This window comes from Berghia stephanieae, chromosome 4 (genome assembly GCF_034508935.2).
Source record: "Berghia stephanieae isolate SIO BIC M18660-M18661 chromosome 4, UCSD_Bste_1.3, whole genome shotgun sequence".
Taxonomy (NCBI): Eukaryota; Metazoa; Mollusca; class Gastropoda; order Nudibranchia; family Aeolidiidae; genus Berghia; species Berghia stephanieae.
The window spans coordinates 3,781,949-3,797,330 of NC_088363.1; the positions used below are offsets into that span (position 1 = coordinate 3,781,949).

General features: G+C 35.0%; 1 protein-coding gene across 1 annotated transcript in view; it reads right to left on the reverse strand.

Annotated features, from left to right (window-relative positions):
* LOC144971666 (uncharacterized) overlaps positions 1 to 15,382 on the reverse strand; it is a 110,496-nt gene continuing 95,114 nt past the window's right edge. The window contains exons 16-18 of the mRNA XM_078912740.1: positions 5,059 to 5,356; positions 1,218 to 1,335; positions 1 to 12 (exon numbers count right to left, since the gene is read on the reverse strand). Of these exons, the coding sequence (XP_078768866.1) occupies positions 1 to 12; positions 1,218 to 1,335; positions 5,059 to 5,356 (428 nt within the window). The remainder of the gene's footprint in view (positions 13 to 1,217; positions 1,336 to 5,058; positions 5,357 to 15,382) is intronic.

Here is a 15,382-nt window from a genome sequence, read left to right on the forward strand (position 1 = left end):
TTACACCATAAGCTGAACATGAGCAATTTCAAGTCAGATAAATGCCTTTATTGAGGAGAGAGAGTTTTTGTTCCTTTTTCATTAAAACAGTTTTATTTCCAAATCCAGATCTGAATTCTGCGCTTGAAATTAAAAAGAAAGAAAAAATGACCTTGTTGCTGCTCAAGTTTGATATTTTAAGATGCAGGAGTTCAAGAATCTCATTTTATAGATCTATCCAATGACCTCACTAATGTTATTTTCTTTTCAAAGTCTATCCTTTGTTCCCAAATATTGGTTTTTGAATTAAATGATGTGACATTAAGAATTATCATTATGGTCAGGATATCATTACGGGTCAAAATCTATTTTTAATAAAACCAGATTCATGTCGGAGAAAAGGTTCCCGAATTACTACGTTATGTACAAATGTGGATGTGGATGCATCAAAACCTTTTTTTATGTTTTGCTATAATAAAAGCGTGTTTTCCAAAAGGGTATCTAATTTTATTCTTCATAATCTGCATCATCTTATCATATATTTGGCAAATTGGATTTTTTGTTGCACTAATGCTACGAAACCAATGGACCAATCTTAATCAAATTTTGCATGGTGTTTTCAACTTCAATGAATAGGATTTGCGTATGAAATTGATTAGGCATTGTGATGATTTTATCGAAAAGTCAAATTTTGTTTCGCCAAATTGCATCGAAAACACATTGGTTATGTGTCAACCTTCCAGTTAGCGAGTATGACAATGTGTTGGGTGTACTTGCATTGAATCAATACCAGTTAGTGGTTCCTCTAATTATTGGAATACAATCAATTTCTTAAAATAAATACGAACCGTTTACCGTTCTTAAAATTGGGAAAGAATTCTGCGATAAGTGAGAGAAAGTATATTAGTATGTATTAGATATAAGTGCAGAAACTATCTCTCTCTGTCCAAATGAAAAGCTCCGTGTGATTCTCTTACAAAGTCAAAAAAATGTATTGAGTTAAAATTTTATTCAAGATTTGAATCTTAAATTTTTAGTTGATTGACTTATCATCACGTGTATTGAACAGACACCATTCATCGAACATGGGCTCCAATAACTCAGTTGGTAGAGCACTCACTTCATAAGCAAAGGGGTCGAGATCGATCCCAAGTGCAGTGGATATTTTTTTTTCCTGACCCTTCTGTCCACCCAGCAGTGATTGGGTAGCTGGATCTGTTAGATTTTTTATTTTTTACCTTTTGAGGATCCTCTTCACAAATACTTGTTTTGAAAGTGTCGATAGCAAGCGTATAGTTTCTCATACCAAATGGGTTCCCCAACTTCCAAATAGGCTTTCGTCCAACACGCACTGGTCTGTTGCATGGAAGACAAAAGTCTTAGTATTAGTCCTCAACAATTACAAAACAACTTTTTAAAAAACTCTTTTCTTACCAAACATTTTCAGTGTTTTTACCAAAATGTCATGCCTTCCTTACTTTAAAATTGATTTATTAAAACTCAAAGCTAGGGAGCATAGCACGTAAAAGCAAACATAACTTTGTTATACAAAATAGCAGTAAGTTCTTTTAAACTTTACAACATAAAAATTCTGTGTAAGAAAAATGTTCACTGTATTGTAACGAGTGCGACAATTTTCATGTGGTTGGTAAGGAGAGGGTTAAAGAAAAATAAATGGCTAGAAAGTATTTACTTAATAAATTGTGAGATTAAAAGGACGCTAATTTGTGCGGCTATGTGGTCTAGTGGTGATATGACACTGGCCTTTGGATCGGAGGGTCTTGGGTTCAGGTCCCAAGCAGCGCATAGCCCTTGGAGAAGGCTCTTTACTCTCATTCTTACACCATACTTGGGTGTAAAATGGAGTCCTATTTCGTCCTACATGTTAAGTGTTGCTGTTGGCTAAGGTCCCCTTATAAAGTGAGCATGTTCATAGTTATTGCGCTGTATAGTATAAAAGCTCACTGCTTTGGGTTTTTTTTTTTGATAAGTGAATAAATGTGAACATTTACATAGAATTCCCATGACTTTACCATGTTCAGTGCGCTTCACACTTTTTCATTTATTTCCCTCGCAGGCCACATGGAATCAAATGTCCATTACGTTCCATAACAAGCTGCCTGTTGGCATCCTTTTGTACTGACAACCTTAGAACATCTGTCACTTCCTACAGTCAGGTACTCATTCATACATAAATGCAAAGACGACTTTTTGCTCAAAAATTCTAAAAGATGGCACATTTAAGGAGTCTTATTTTAAGATTGTGGATTGAAGATCATCCTAATTGATCGAATTAATATCTGGCAAAACTTTTTGACACTGCTCTGTTTATGGTAGTTCTTGAGCAATTATACCATAAACTGGCAACATTTTTTTTTTCATTTTGGCCCGATATTATGGCCTATGCCCTATGACTTTAACCAGGTTTCTGCATTATTGATTAGTCATTAAAATTGTTTGCTACCCTTTAGATAGGATGCGAGTCCGAAATAAAGAACCCCACGTCACACCTAGCCACCCACTTATTTTTGATTAACTCCCTTTGCTTGAGAGGCGAGTATTCTACAAAGTGTTTTATCACAAAAATCACCAAAAAACAAAACAGAAAAAAACCCAAATATTCTTCTCTTTAATTGCTTATATTCTCTTCCTACTATTCCATCATTTCCCGATTTAAAGATAAAAATCGTCAGCGTAATATCCATTTTCTTAATGGCGCAACGAATAACCTAGCGCCTACACATATAATGGTACATTAGAAATTCTTATCGTTCTTATACATTATCTGTCATGAAAGCAGTACACATTTTTTTACATAATCTAGAAAATAAAGTGGCAATTTGAAGTCTTTTATTTTACAATATCCAAATTTCCAAATTACATATAACCAATATACGAGTCCCATATGGCTGTAAACCACTTTGGGATAATAGGCGGTTTAGGCTACGTAAAAGCCACGCTTGTCTGACACAATAGCATGACCCCATCTAAGAAGGAAACACCAAGATTTATGTATCGATATATTGATACCCATAATAACATACAGATAGAGGGTTTACAAGGGAAAAAAAAAAATCATTCTCCATAACAGGAACAACAAATTTTACTGTACCCTCTTGGTTAGGGATGCCAGAGAGGGCCAAGGCAAAACCAAGCTGTATCATTCCTGGACAAGTCTATAAAGCAGTATGGGAATGCAAACAGGTCGTAGGGGAAGCAAAGACAAGATAGCTTAGGATGATATGAATTTCTTAAGAGGTTGATTTATTATCTTATACTACTGGCTCGAACAGTGTGCTTATCATTCATGATTTCATGTATAATTTTGATAAGGAAATAATATTGACTCTAATAAAAATTAAAGATTTTTAAAAAATTCAACATGTCCATTTTCCTATTATGTGTGATAATTTTCCTCTATCTGCATTATTTGGCAAGATATTTAATCTTTTATTCATTTTGCTTGTAATTATATTTATTTTTCTGCCAAGGTGCAAAATTGTTTCTTTCCTGATGTTCACTTCTTTATTTTGCATGAAAGACCATTTGGAGAAACTGTCTTAAAAAATCTGACCTCTTTTCTGGAGTACTCTCTGCCCGTAGACCTGATTTACTGGTGGTTTTATTTGATCATTTTGTTCTTAGCATATGGAATTTGCTTTTTAGTCATGCTGGTAACCGAAACATTTTCTTTCACGCCCGAGTATATTTTTGGGAATTTCGACCAACTGTAGACCATGGAATAAATTATGTATATAGCTCAAATCTTGTTCTGTTTAATTCACTTTGCTCACTATACTTTAAGAATATGTTTTACAAGTATGCTATAAATCATTATGGTGTTTTAGTTACATGACGTGCGACTATGAGTTGTTGTGGTATGACACTCGCTTTCGGATCGGAAGGTCCTGGGTTAAAGCCTCGCTCTGCGCATAGTTGAGTCCTTGGAAAAGGCTGTTTACTAACATTATCTCAACGTACTCATGTGTAAAATGAGTACCTGGCCGTTAACAGGTTTTTCTCTGTCGAAAAAAAATTGTATTATGGCCTAACAGGCGTCATGTCTCGTTCTACATATTACGTGTTTCTAGTGGCCGGGGATCCCTTTGTAAAGCGCTTTGAGCACATAAATGGATATTGCGCTTTATTAAAGCTTAACATTTTTAAACGTCAAATTAGGAACATTGTTTATGCCAATTAGCAAGTAAAAATTTTAAGTTCTTGAAAACTGAATTTGCTCTCATTTTCTTATTATTTTCAAAGTTCTAAAAGTATTTTCCAAGGCTTTCAGAATACTTTATGTCTAGTAAAAGAAACCTATTGTTATTATTCCAATATGTAGTTATTGTTTCTTAATTTACATAAATTTCATACCAAGGGAGATAACGGATGATAAATTAATAAAATATTAGTTTTTCACGATTGTCGCCCTTGGCTATTCAATCCATTTAACTAGTCACCCATAATATTAATTTTGATTTGTCTCTATAATCAGCAAATATCTACGGTCCACTTGAATTCATTAATATTCATTAGGATGTTTGTTATACGAGTTTATTGCGATTGAAAACTGAAATGATCCAGGCTTCAGCCGCAGTGAAGAGCCACTCGTGTCTCAAGACTGTTTTGTTTGGCAATAAGGAGTAAAACCTGGTTACAACCAGGTTTTTTCTGGGGCACGAGGTGAAGTCAATTTCTCTGTCTCTCGCTGCCACCCACAAGTGTTTAGATCTCGGGATATGTTCAAAATTTGCGTAAAATAACTTTACTTATATTAAAATATTTTAATTAAAAATTATAAAAATTGAGCTTTTATATAGAGCAATATCCATTAAACATGCTTAAAGCGCTTTAAGAGGTCCCTGGCCAACAGCAACTCTTAATATGTAGGACGAGACATGACGCTTGGGAGGCAAAAATACATTTTTTTCTGACAGAGACAACGGTCAGGTACTCATTTTACACCTGAGTACAGTGAGAGAATGTGAGTAAAGAGCCTTTTCCAAGGACTCAACTATGCGCCGATGCAAAGTGAGTGTTACACCACTAGACCACATAGAAAAAAAATTACAAACTTACCCTTTTTCCATTACATACGGGTGATGTCCTGGTCGAAAGATTGTTTCATTTGTACGGGTTGTTTCTTTTGAATTGGGGGGGAAACCAATAATTTCATTTTGTGGTCCAACTTCAATTTTTATAATTTGAGAATTATAACTACTGTATCCCAACCATACAGTGACATAACTTGGCGAAATTATTTTAACACATGTCAAGTGCGGAATGATGTCTTTGTCTTTGGAGATTTCATCGTATGTCCAACCCAATTCTCCTCCGTTTTTGCAAGGAATTGAGCAGTGGCCGACTCCAACCCAGTCTGATGGGAAGAGATGTGCCAGTTAAGAAAATAATATGAAATGATAAACATGGAGAGAGAAAGAGAGAGAGAGAGAGAGAGAGAGAGAGAGAGAGAGAGAGAGAGAGAGAGAGAGAGAGAGAGAGAGAGGTGGGAGGGGGGGGGGGCGGAAAAAAGTTCCATATCATGTATAACTTACTTATTCCTCTTCGGGTCTTCAGGCACTTAGGGCATCCACCAGACATCTCTATTTTTGTTACGATCGGCTGCTTTTGCGGTGGCTGTATTCCAGGACAGGCCTGTTTCCTTTATTTCTTTCTCCATGGTCCTTCGCCAAGTTTCTTTGTGTCTTCCTTGCTTTCTATTTCCATCTACTGTTCAGTCAAGATCTTGTTGTGACTTTAGGACGGAGGGCACTGCAGTTTTTCTTAGTTCTTCAGGAATTAATTCGGCCTCATCGGAATCTAGAAATCTTTGATACGTAGAGAGATCCTGGTTCAGGGTATTTACTATTGATGTTGACGGTCTTCCTACATCTTTGTTGCCATGAAGGAAATATTCTATTATTGCAGTTTGGGCTGGGATGTTATCTTCTCGACGTAAGATGTGACGAAATAGCCTCCATCGCTGTTCCTTTATTATTGTACTCAGGCGTTGGATTCTTATATATTAATGAAGATCAGTATTTGTGATTGTCTCTGGCCAATAGATTCTGATTATGCGACGCAATTGTTTGCAATGATATGATTTGAGACTAAGTTCTTTTTTGTGAGGCCCCAGGTTCCACAATTATATGTCAATATTGGATTAATAAGTTTCACTTAGATAAATATGTATTCGTTTAATCTCACTGATTATGTTATTTCTATTCCATAAATTTTGGAACTAAATGCATTGGTGGCCAGCTGCTCTCGTTATCTGATGTCTCCATTTTTGTTGATCAAATTGCCTATATTACGTACACTTTTCCATTCATTTAAAATTTCTGTTGATTTTTGTATATTCTGTTTTGGATTGATTTACTTTTAGATTCTATGCTTCTAGAGTAGTCGTGTATATTTTCGTTTAATGCTCTGATTCAAAGATTAGGTATGCATCATCTGTGTATATCAATTCACGTGTGATCTTCTTTGTTGGTGGTAATTTTGTTCTTAGTTCTTTCATTGCCGATTCGAGGTATATCGTGAATAGAATTGGACTCAAGCTGCCTCCTTGAAGGTATCCAGTTGAGATTGATATTGTTTTAATTCTCTGCCAGATTCAAATTGTGATGTAATATTTGATGAGAGGTATCTTATAAGATTCAGGTGGTCTTTGTCCAAGAATGAGTCAAGGATTGATAACAATTTGGTTCTACATATGGTGTCAAAAGCTGAACTCCAAGTACGGTAAGTTCTTCCTCATATTTTTCCGTTCTGGCTTTCAGCCATATGTGGGCCCATACTATGGCTGCAGTGCCTCTATCTCTTCTAAACCCGCTTTGTGACGGTCAAAGATATTCCTCTACTTTTTCTTTTATGCATTTTGATTCCATTTTGATACCACATAATTTTTAGGTGGAATAACATGTCGCACATTTCTAAAGCCTTTCTTTTTATGGTTGTTTAGAAGAATGATTCGCTTCAAGATGAGAACTTGTTTCTAATATCTCATATAGATATCAGCCAGTATTTACATGCCTTTGAAGAGCCATATTGATTCGTAACTTCCAATTAAACGTTTTACCTATTGCCCTTTTCTCAAGGCAAATAACTATGTGGAATCGACCAATTTGAAATGTTCCTTAGAGGGTGGATATCAATGCCGATTTTGCCCTTTTCTCTAGGCAAATACCTATGTGGAATCGACAATCTTGAAATGTTCCTTAGAGGGTGGATATAGATGCCGAGTTTGCCCTTTTCAGCAATACTATGTGATCGACAATTTGAAGTTCCTTAGGGTGATATCATGCGTTTGCCTTTTCTAGCAATCCTAGTGAATCGACAATCTTGAAATGTTCCTTAGAGGGTGGATATAGATGCCGAGTTTGCCCTTTTCTCTAGGCAAATGCCTATGTAGTGGAATCGACTAATTTGAAATGTTCCTTAGAGTTAGAGGGTGGATATAAATGCCGAGAAGCCTACTATCATTTATGAACAATTTGTTAATGTAACTATGTGACCCTCCATCTCAAAGCATATTCTGTCGGAATGTACTAGCTGTTGGAATTTGACGTTACAGCCACGCATATGTACCTTTGTTATGGTGGAGAATAAATACTATTACTGGCATTCCATACAACTCAAAAGTTTGTGCTTCTCATTATGGCACAGCGTGGCTCAGCTTCGTATCCGAAATGTACCAAGGTCGATTACCCGTCGCGCTGTGTGGTCTTAACGCAAGTCACATAGCCTAAGCTCACTTTGCGTCGCTGCGTACTGCAGCTGACGCCAGGGTTATTCCAGTCGTCCCTTGGAATAGATCCTAAAAAAAATATCACCTAAGGGATCAATAAAGGGATTTTATTATTTAATTATTTAATTTTATTATTATTTTATTCCTAAATTCACTATTCGGGGTCTTATTCATCCCAAAATAATACAATTGGGTCACATAATATAACAAAATCACGTTTACAGTACGTACGACAAGAGTCAATTTTTGAATAATTAAAATAGATTTTACTTTCTATATTTATAAAGCATTCTGATAGTCATGGAAAACAGTTTTTAATTTTTTTTTAAATTCCACACATAAATAAGAAAATAGAGCAAATTTATTTTTCAAGAATATTTTTGCTTGCAAATTGATGTAAGAAAATAATCCAACTTTGACGTCATGTAAGTAAACACCAAAAAGATTTATCGTACTTGTGAAACAGATTTTTAAAAGCACAGTGACAAGATAAATGCAAGATAACAAGGTTTGAACCGGACACATTTTGTTTTTACTAAAACTCCAGTCTGTTGAAATTCCTCCAAAACACTCGCGAAAGTAAATGTTTTGGCCTTCCAGCATGACGAAATAGCATATTCCATATACTAAATGAACATAATGATCATACAAAATGACATGTAATTCACGTCAAAGGGTAGTGAGTACTCCAGGAAAGAGGTCTAAATTTTTTTCAGACATTTTCTTCAAAAGTGGTCTTTGCAAAATAAAGGAGTGAACATCATGAAACACGCAATGTAGCAGGTTGGCAGAAAAATTACCATAATTACGAGCAAAATGCATAAAAGATTTAATATCTCTCGAAATAATGCAGATAGAAGAAAAATATTTTATACGGTAGGAAACGGGACCTGCTGAATTAAAAAATTATCTTATGTTGAAAAAAGAAAACTATATATTTTGCGTCACGCGTCGAGAAAAGGACTATTTTTAAACCGGGTCATTCAAGCATTAATACCTCGGCCATTAAAAAACGTACAGACCTAAATTTGGTATTGTCGTAAAGAGAGAGGTTTCAGCTTTATTCCTATACCGCTTCATCTATTTTAAAAAATTGGGCAATAAAGGTAGAAAAATGCCATTGTAAAACTTTGCAACAGCGAAAAATCCCGAATTATTGATATAAAATTTGAACCGAGTCTGTCTAAAAGATAAAAATCTTATCTTCATTTCTACCAATTTGTTTTAATGAGGGTTGTTTAATGGTCGATGTATCACATTTTTTAAAAGCCCACAAAATCCTTGTTTTCAGCTTTGAGTTAGATCGGATTTTTTACCACATGAATATTTTATTAAAGTACCGTCATAATTTATATTTTCGATTGTTTAAACAAAATATATACGATATATTATATATTGTTATTTCAATTGATAAGTCGGGTCGGTAAGTGGGTATGTTTTAATGATGGAACAGCCTAAATAAACCCCTAATTTTTTTCGGCTTTATTGGGCTGTCCCTTTTTGGATGAGTTTTCGGCCTTGGTTCTTATTACACGACGTATTGTTTTTATCAATTTATCCTTGTAATTTTGTTCATTATTGGTTTGTCTCTCGATGTCTTTTATTGCTAAACAAAAATCAAGGGGCGAATTTATACACACACACTCTACACTCATGGCGGCCATGTTGTTCCTCTGACAAAATGATTGTTTGACCTCGTAATAACAGTAGTAGATTTATACGGTCGAAAGTGTGATGATGTTTTTAAACAATTGCATAGGAATACCCACTGCTTGTAATTTATAAATAGTCAAAAGACACACAATTATTCGTCCCAATGTTTTAGAAAATTGAAAAAAAACAATGATATGGTTTTACTTCATTTGGGAAAAATGATTCTTGTAATAGTTTTTTTTTCTCTAATGCTTCCATGATAGACTATGTGCAGGAACATTAAGAGTTACAAGTGGCTAATGAAGCAGTATATGTGTAGAAGTTACATAATCATTCTTTGCGACATTAAAATTGGATCAAAATAGATATAAGTTTGACATGTACTTTTTTTTGTTTTTGTTTGTTTGTTTTGTTTCGTTTGTTTTTGTTCTTCAATCGGGAAGAGATGTAAATTTAAGACGAGAAAAGAAGCAAATAAAGAGATCAATGTTTTGTTTTTTGTTTGTTGTTTTTTTCTGTTTTTTTTTTTTTTTGTTTTTTTTTTGGTGATATTTGCAATACCACGGTTTGCACAATTCTTGCATCTCAAGCAATGGGAGTTAATAAAAAATAATTTGGTGGCTAAGGCTTTAGGTTGTGTGGGGCGGAAAATACTTTATTTCAGACGACCGTCCTATCTAAAGGGTAGCAAACAGTTTATTCAGTTACACAGAAATCAGGATACTGTCATATGTCATAGACATAGTCGCCAAAAGGCTTTTGGGTGGTAGGGGGTTAAGGTTTTAAAGGGAAAATGGTCAAAATAATCAAATTTCAGTTTTTGGTAATTTCAGAAACTACAGTCATTTTTCTACATAAAAACATAATAATTCAACATAAATATTTGCGATAAATTGTATAATTTCAAGTTTTAAAATGCAACTATCAGTGACACATTAACGAGAGTTACCATTCTCTCAGATACCCGCCATTTCCAAAGCTTAATAATACTGAGTCCTTTCCTCCACCAATAGCATGTAAGATATCACAGCAAAGGGCGTGTCTTTATCTACCTCAGAGAATGCTTGGCTGCATCGGCAGTTACATGATTCAACCAATAATGAAATTTAAACACTGTAAACAAACTAGCATTTTCCCAAACAACCTTACAAATAAGAGATTCTGATTGGTCGAAGCTGATCACATGGGCTTGCCAGCTATTGAGATGCCTGGCTTTGTTTGGTCACGAAGGTCGGCATGGTGTGTGCGTGCGTGTGTGTGTTTGCGCATTTTGGTACACACCACGTGTTCTTATTTCTTTGTCTAACTGCATTGTATAATGAGGCGAAGTACCTGTCTTTCTTTATTAATAAATTTTAGAAATAGTTATGTCTTTACATTAGTTAAATTACTTTGTTAGGAACAACAGTTTCTTCGACTTACAGAGAGATTGCCTACGACAAACATCTTGAAAATAAAAAAGCAGAAAAGAAACAAAGCCTTCCAAACATAATGACCTGCCGATGGAGATAGTAACGAAAAATTAAAAAAAGATAAATGTATGGATAGATAAACTGACAGAGATAGATAGATAGGTAGATATATAGATAGATAGATAGATAGATAGATAGATAGATAGATAGATAGATAGATAGATAGATAGATAGATAGATAGATAGATAGATAGATAGATAGATAGATGGATGGATGGATGGATGGATAGGTAGGTAGGTAGATAGGTAGATATATAGATAGAAAGATAGATAGATGGATGGATAGAAACAGACAGATAGATTTATGAAAATGAGAGAGAGAGAAAGATAGATAGAGAGAGAGAGAGAGAGAGAAAGAGAGAGAGAGATGTTCTTCGTTTCATCGTGTTTTCACCGAATTATGGAAGAGGTCTGGGCTAGAGGGGGGGGGGGGTGTTTAAAATAATCCACAATATATGCGAACACTAAGAAAAAGGGGATGAGAATTGAATAACCATAAGGTGTGATGATAACTAGTGACATGTTTAACAACTGGGGATTGCAGCTCAAATAAGAAGATTCAATTACACGATCTCATGCTGGTCATTACAAAATAAGCCCCACCCCCTCCTCTTCAAGCTGTCAAATGACTCAACATAGAAACAATGTAACAAATGATTTGACTTGTCCAATATTTTTCAAATGCAATCCCATTGGTCAATGTTTCCAATTGGTTGACTTTGACTTCTTATGAATCAAAGGTCTTTTCTATCCCTACCAATTCTTTGCTCCGCCTCCCCTCCTATCCTTTCTCTACATCTAGCTCAATCTCTCTCTCTCTCTATCTCTCTCTCTCTATCTATCTATCTATCTATCTATCTATCTATCTATCTATCTATCTATCTATCTATCTCTCTCTCTGTCTATCTATCTATCTATCTATCTATCTATCTATCTATCTTATCTATCTATCTATCTATCTATCTATCTATCTATCTATCTCTTTCTCCCTCTCTCTCCTCCTCTTCTCTCCCTCTCTCTCTCTCTCTCTCGTTTCTCCCTCTCTCCTCTCTCTCTCTCTCTCTCTCTCTCTCTCTTTCTCCTCCGCTCGTTTCTTTCACACATACAATCACAAACGCACATACACACACACACACACACACACACACACACACACACACACACACACATTTATAAATGCTTCAATCTTGACTCTTTTTTCCCTCCTGCCCTCTTTATCGCACAAGCGCCTCTCTCTCGCTCTCTCTCTCTCTCTCTCTGTCTCTCTCTGTCTCTCTCATCTCTTTCTCTCTCCCCCTTTCCTCTCTCTCTCTCTCTCTACTCTCTCGTGTGTGTGTATGTGTGTGTGTGTGTGTGTGTGTGTGTGCGTGCGTGCGAGCTTCTTTTTCTTACTCTCTCATCCTCTTTCTTTATAATTCTCTCTCTGTCCACCCGGGCTTCACGTTGTTTCCAACTGTACTCAAAATATTAGCTGTTCTTTAACTTTTGACATTTTGAAATCGTATTTCTTCTATTACATAAAACAAAGATGTCATATTAATAATTCTTATTTCATTGATTGTTTAATTAAATGTCAAAAACCCGTCAACAAGTGAATAATTGCATAACGTTGCAGCCATTTTTATTAATTTTTTTATTAATGTTTTTATTAATTCAAGAGCATCTTACATAATAAATAGCTACAAAAGTAACGATTGGATTATTGCAAAGATTTGTATTCGTATGACTAAATGTATGTTCGAAGCTCATGCCAAATTTTTAATGCCCGTATCCAAGGAGTTACCTTTGCGAATTGATTTGACTGCGTGAAAAAGGTGCCTCGACTTGGTATTTACACTCTTCCTTCTTCAATCGGTCATATCTCGGCAATGAATAATCAAAATTTTATAAATTTGGTATCAAATTTTAACACATAAAATAAGCTTTGATTGGGTACCAAAAAAAAACCCAGAAAATTCCGACTCATTACCGTTTCGAGGCGATAATCATGAGTTCATGTTGACTTTTGAGAAGGAAGAATTGACTTTACCAAAGCGTTAAGATTGTTTTTTTAAAATTCAGCAGGTCCGGTCTTCCATAATGTGGGATATTTTTTTCTTTTATCTGCATTATTTAGAGAGATATTTAATCTTTTATGCATTTTGCTTGTAATTCAAGCATTTTTTTTCTGATAAGATGTAAAATTGGGTGTTTCCTGATGTTCACTTCTTTATTTTGCAAAGACTTTATATTTGGAAGCAGCACTAAAATAATTAAGACAAAACTCCCGATTCCTCAAATCCTTACCCGCGAATTTATTTACGCAGACGATGTTGATATCATATTTGATACAGCAGACCTGGTGAAGCAGCAAATACCAATAATATCAAATACTCTGCGACATTGGAATCTAATGGTCAACGAATCCAAAACAGAAATTATAGTGGTTAACAAGAAACAAGCGGAATGGAAAAGTGTAAGAAAACTCGGAAACTTGATTAATGATTAATGAGATCATCCTTAACGAAAATAAAAGAATACGCCTTTACGAAGCGCTAGTTAGTGATGTCAATCCTAATGTACAACTGTGGTACGTGGGATCTTACAAAAAAGGAATTTGGACACCCTGGACTCCCTTCATCGCAAACAATTGAGACGAGTTATTGGGGTACAATGGCCAGACAAACTCAGTAATGAGCATGTATATGACAGATGCATAGCACAACCAGTCAGTACGCATATAAAGAAACAAAGATGGAGACTGTTCGGATACGTGCTCCGGCGAGATGAAAATATTCCAGCACAAACCTCAATGGATGCAAACTTCAAACAAGGAGCCAAATACAGAGGGCGTACGCCAACTTCACTTCCAACAACATTGAATCAAGATCTCAAAAAATATCAAATACATATAGAAACAACAACCGAAGAACTGATTTCAACAACACAAGGAAACATCCAACTGCCTCAGCACCTTAACTCACTCAACCCTAGAGATTTTTGCTACTTTTCAAAATTGGAAAAAATGTATTGAAAATGAGCATGTACATTGATAGTTTTATTCAACCACCATTAACATGTAAAAAACAAAAACATTAGCCCTGATTACTACGCCTATAATTTGTCTCATGAAAATGTAATAAATAGGCATGAGGTTAAGTAACCTGGGTAAACTACGGATTTAGTCGGTGTTAGGGTTGAGTGGGTTAACTACGGATAAAGTCGGTGTTAGGGTTGAGTGAGTTAACACACATGATGACATTCTGAAGCTAAGAACACTGGCACTAGACAGAGATTTAGGGAGGCAGATTACTCACTGGATAATAGAAACAGACTGACAAACATTCACGGCATCGTCCTTAGACACTGCGCAGCCATATATATTATTATTTAAAGAAAATGTCTGAAAACAATTGGACTTCTCCCCTGAAGTACTCTCTACCCGTTGACTTGAATTACATGCCATTGCGTATGATCATTATGTTTATTTAGTATATGGAATATGCTATTTCGACATACTGGAGGCCAAAACATTTACTTTCGCGATTGTTTTGGGGGAATTTCGACAGACTGGAGATTTAGTCTGGTTCAAATCTTGTTATCTTTTATTATAACAAGCATTGTTAATCTTTTTGGTATTTAGTTACATGACGACAAAGTTGGAATAGTTTCTTATAGTAATTGGCACGCAAAAAAAAATTCTAAGTTCTTGAGAAATGAATTTACTCTCATTTTCTTTTTTATGTGTTTTATTATAAAATTATTATTTTCCATGACTTTCCATGATTCCTTTATTAATATAGTAAGAAAAATAAATTTTAAATATTCATAAATTATTTCTTGTGTACCTAATGAAATAAAATATATAGATGAATTGATTTAATCAACAACTCTTTTATCGAAAAACAAGACTGGAAAGTCATCAAATGAAAACCGAAGAAAAGGGTATAATTCGGCTGTTCCATCATTAAAATATACCCACTTACCGGCCCGAGTGAATAACAAAATATATTTTGTTTATTCTTGTTTTAAATTATCTAAAACATAAATTATGATGGTACTTTAATATTATATTCATGTGGTTTTCGTGAACTTTATTCTGTTTTGTCAATAAGACCTCAATACCATTGAAACTTGTGTGCTGTTAATACTACAACAAGGTGTAAAATTCTGATGAAACTCAAATAATTGATGGGCTTTTTTAATAAATGCGATACCTCGGCTATCAAACACCCCTCATTAAAACAATTTGGTACTAATAGAGATACGATGTTTGCTTTTCAGACAGTCTCGGTTACATTTTTAAATAATTGAAATATCAGGTTTTTGTCTGCTGTAAAGGTTTAAAACGGTATTTTGATTCCTTTGTTGGCAATTTTTCATTGTTTGAGTAGTATAGGAATAAAGCTGAAACTTTCCTCTTTCACATGATTTAGCTCTGTACTTTTTCCCAATGGCCATGACGTAGAAATTAGACGACTTTTGTAGTTGTTCCAGGTGACTATACGGTGTGTTACTGATGCTTGGATATGGTGGGAGGAATGTGCAT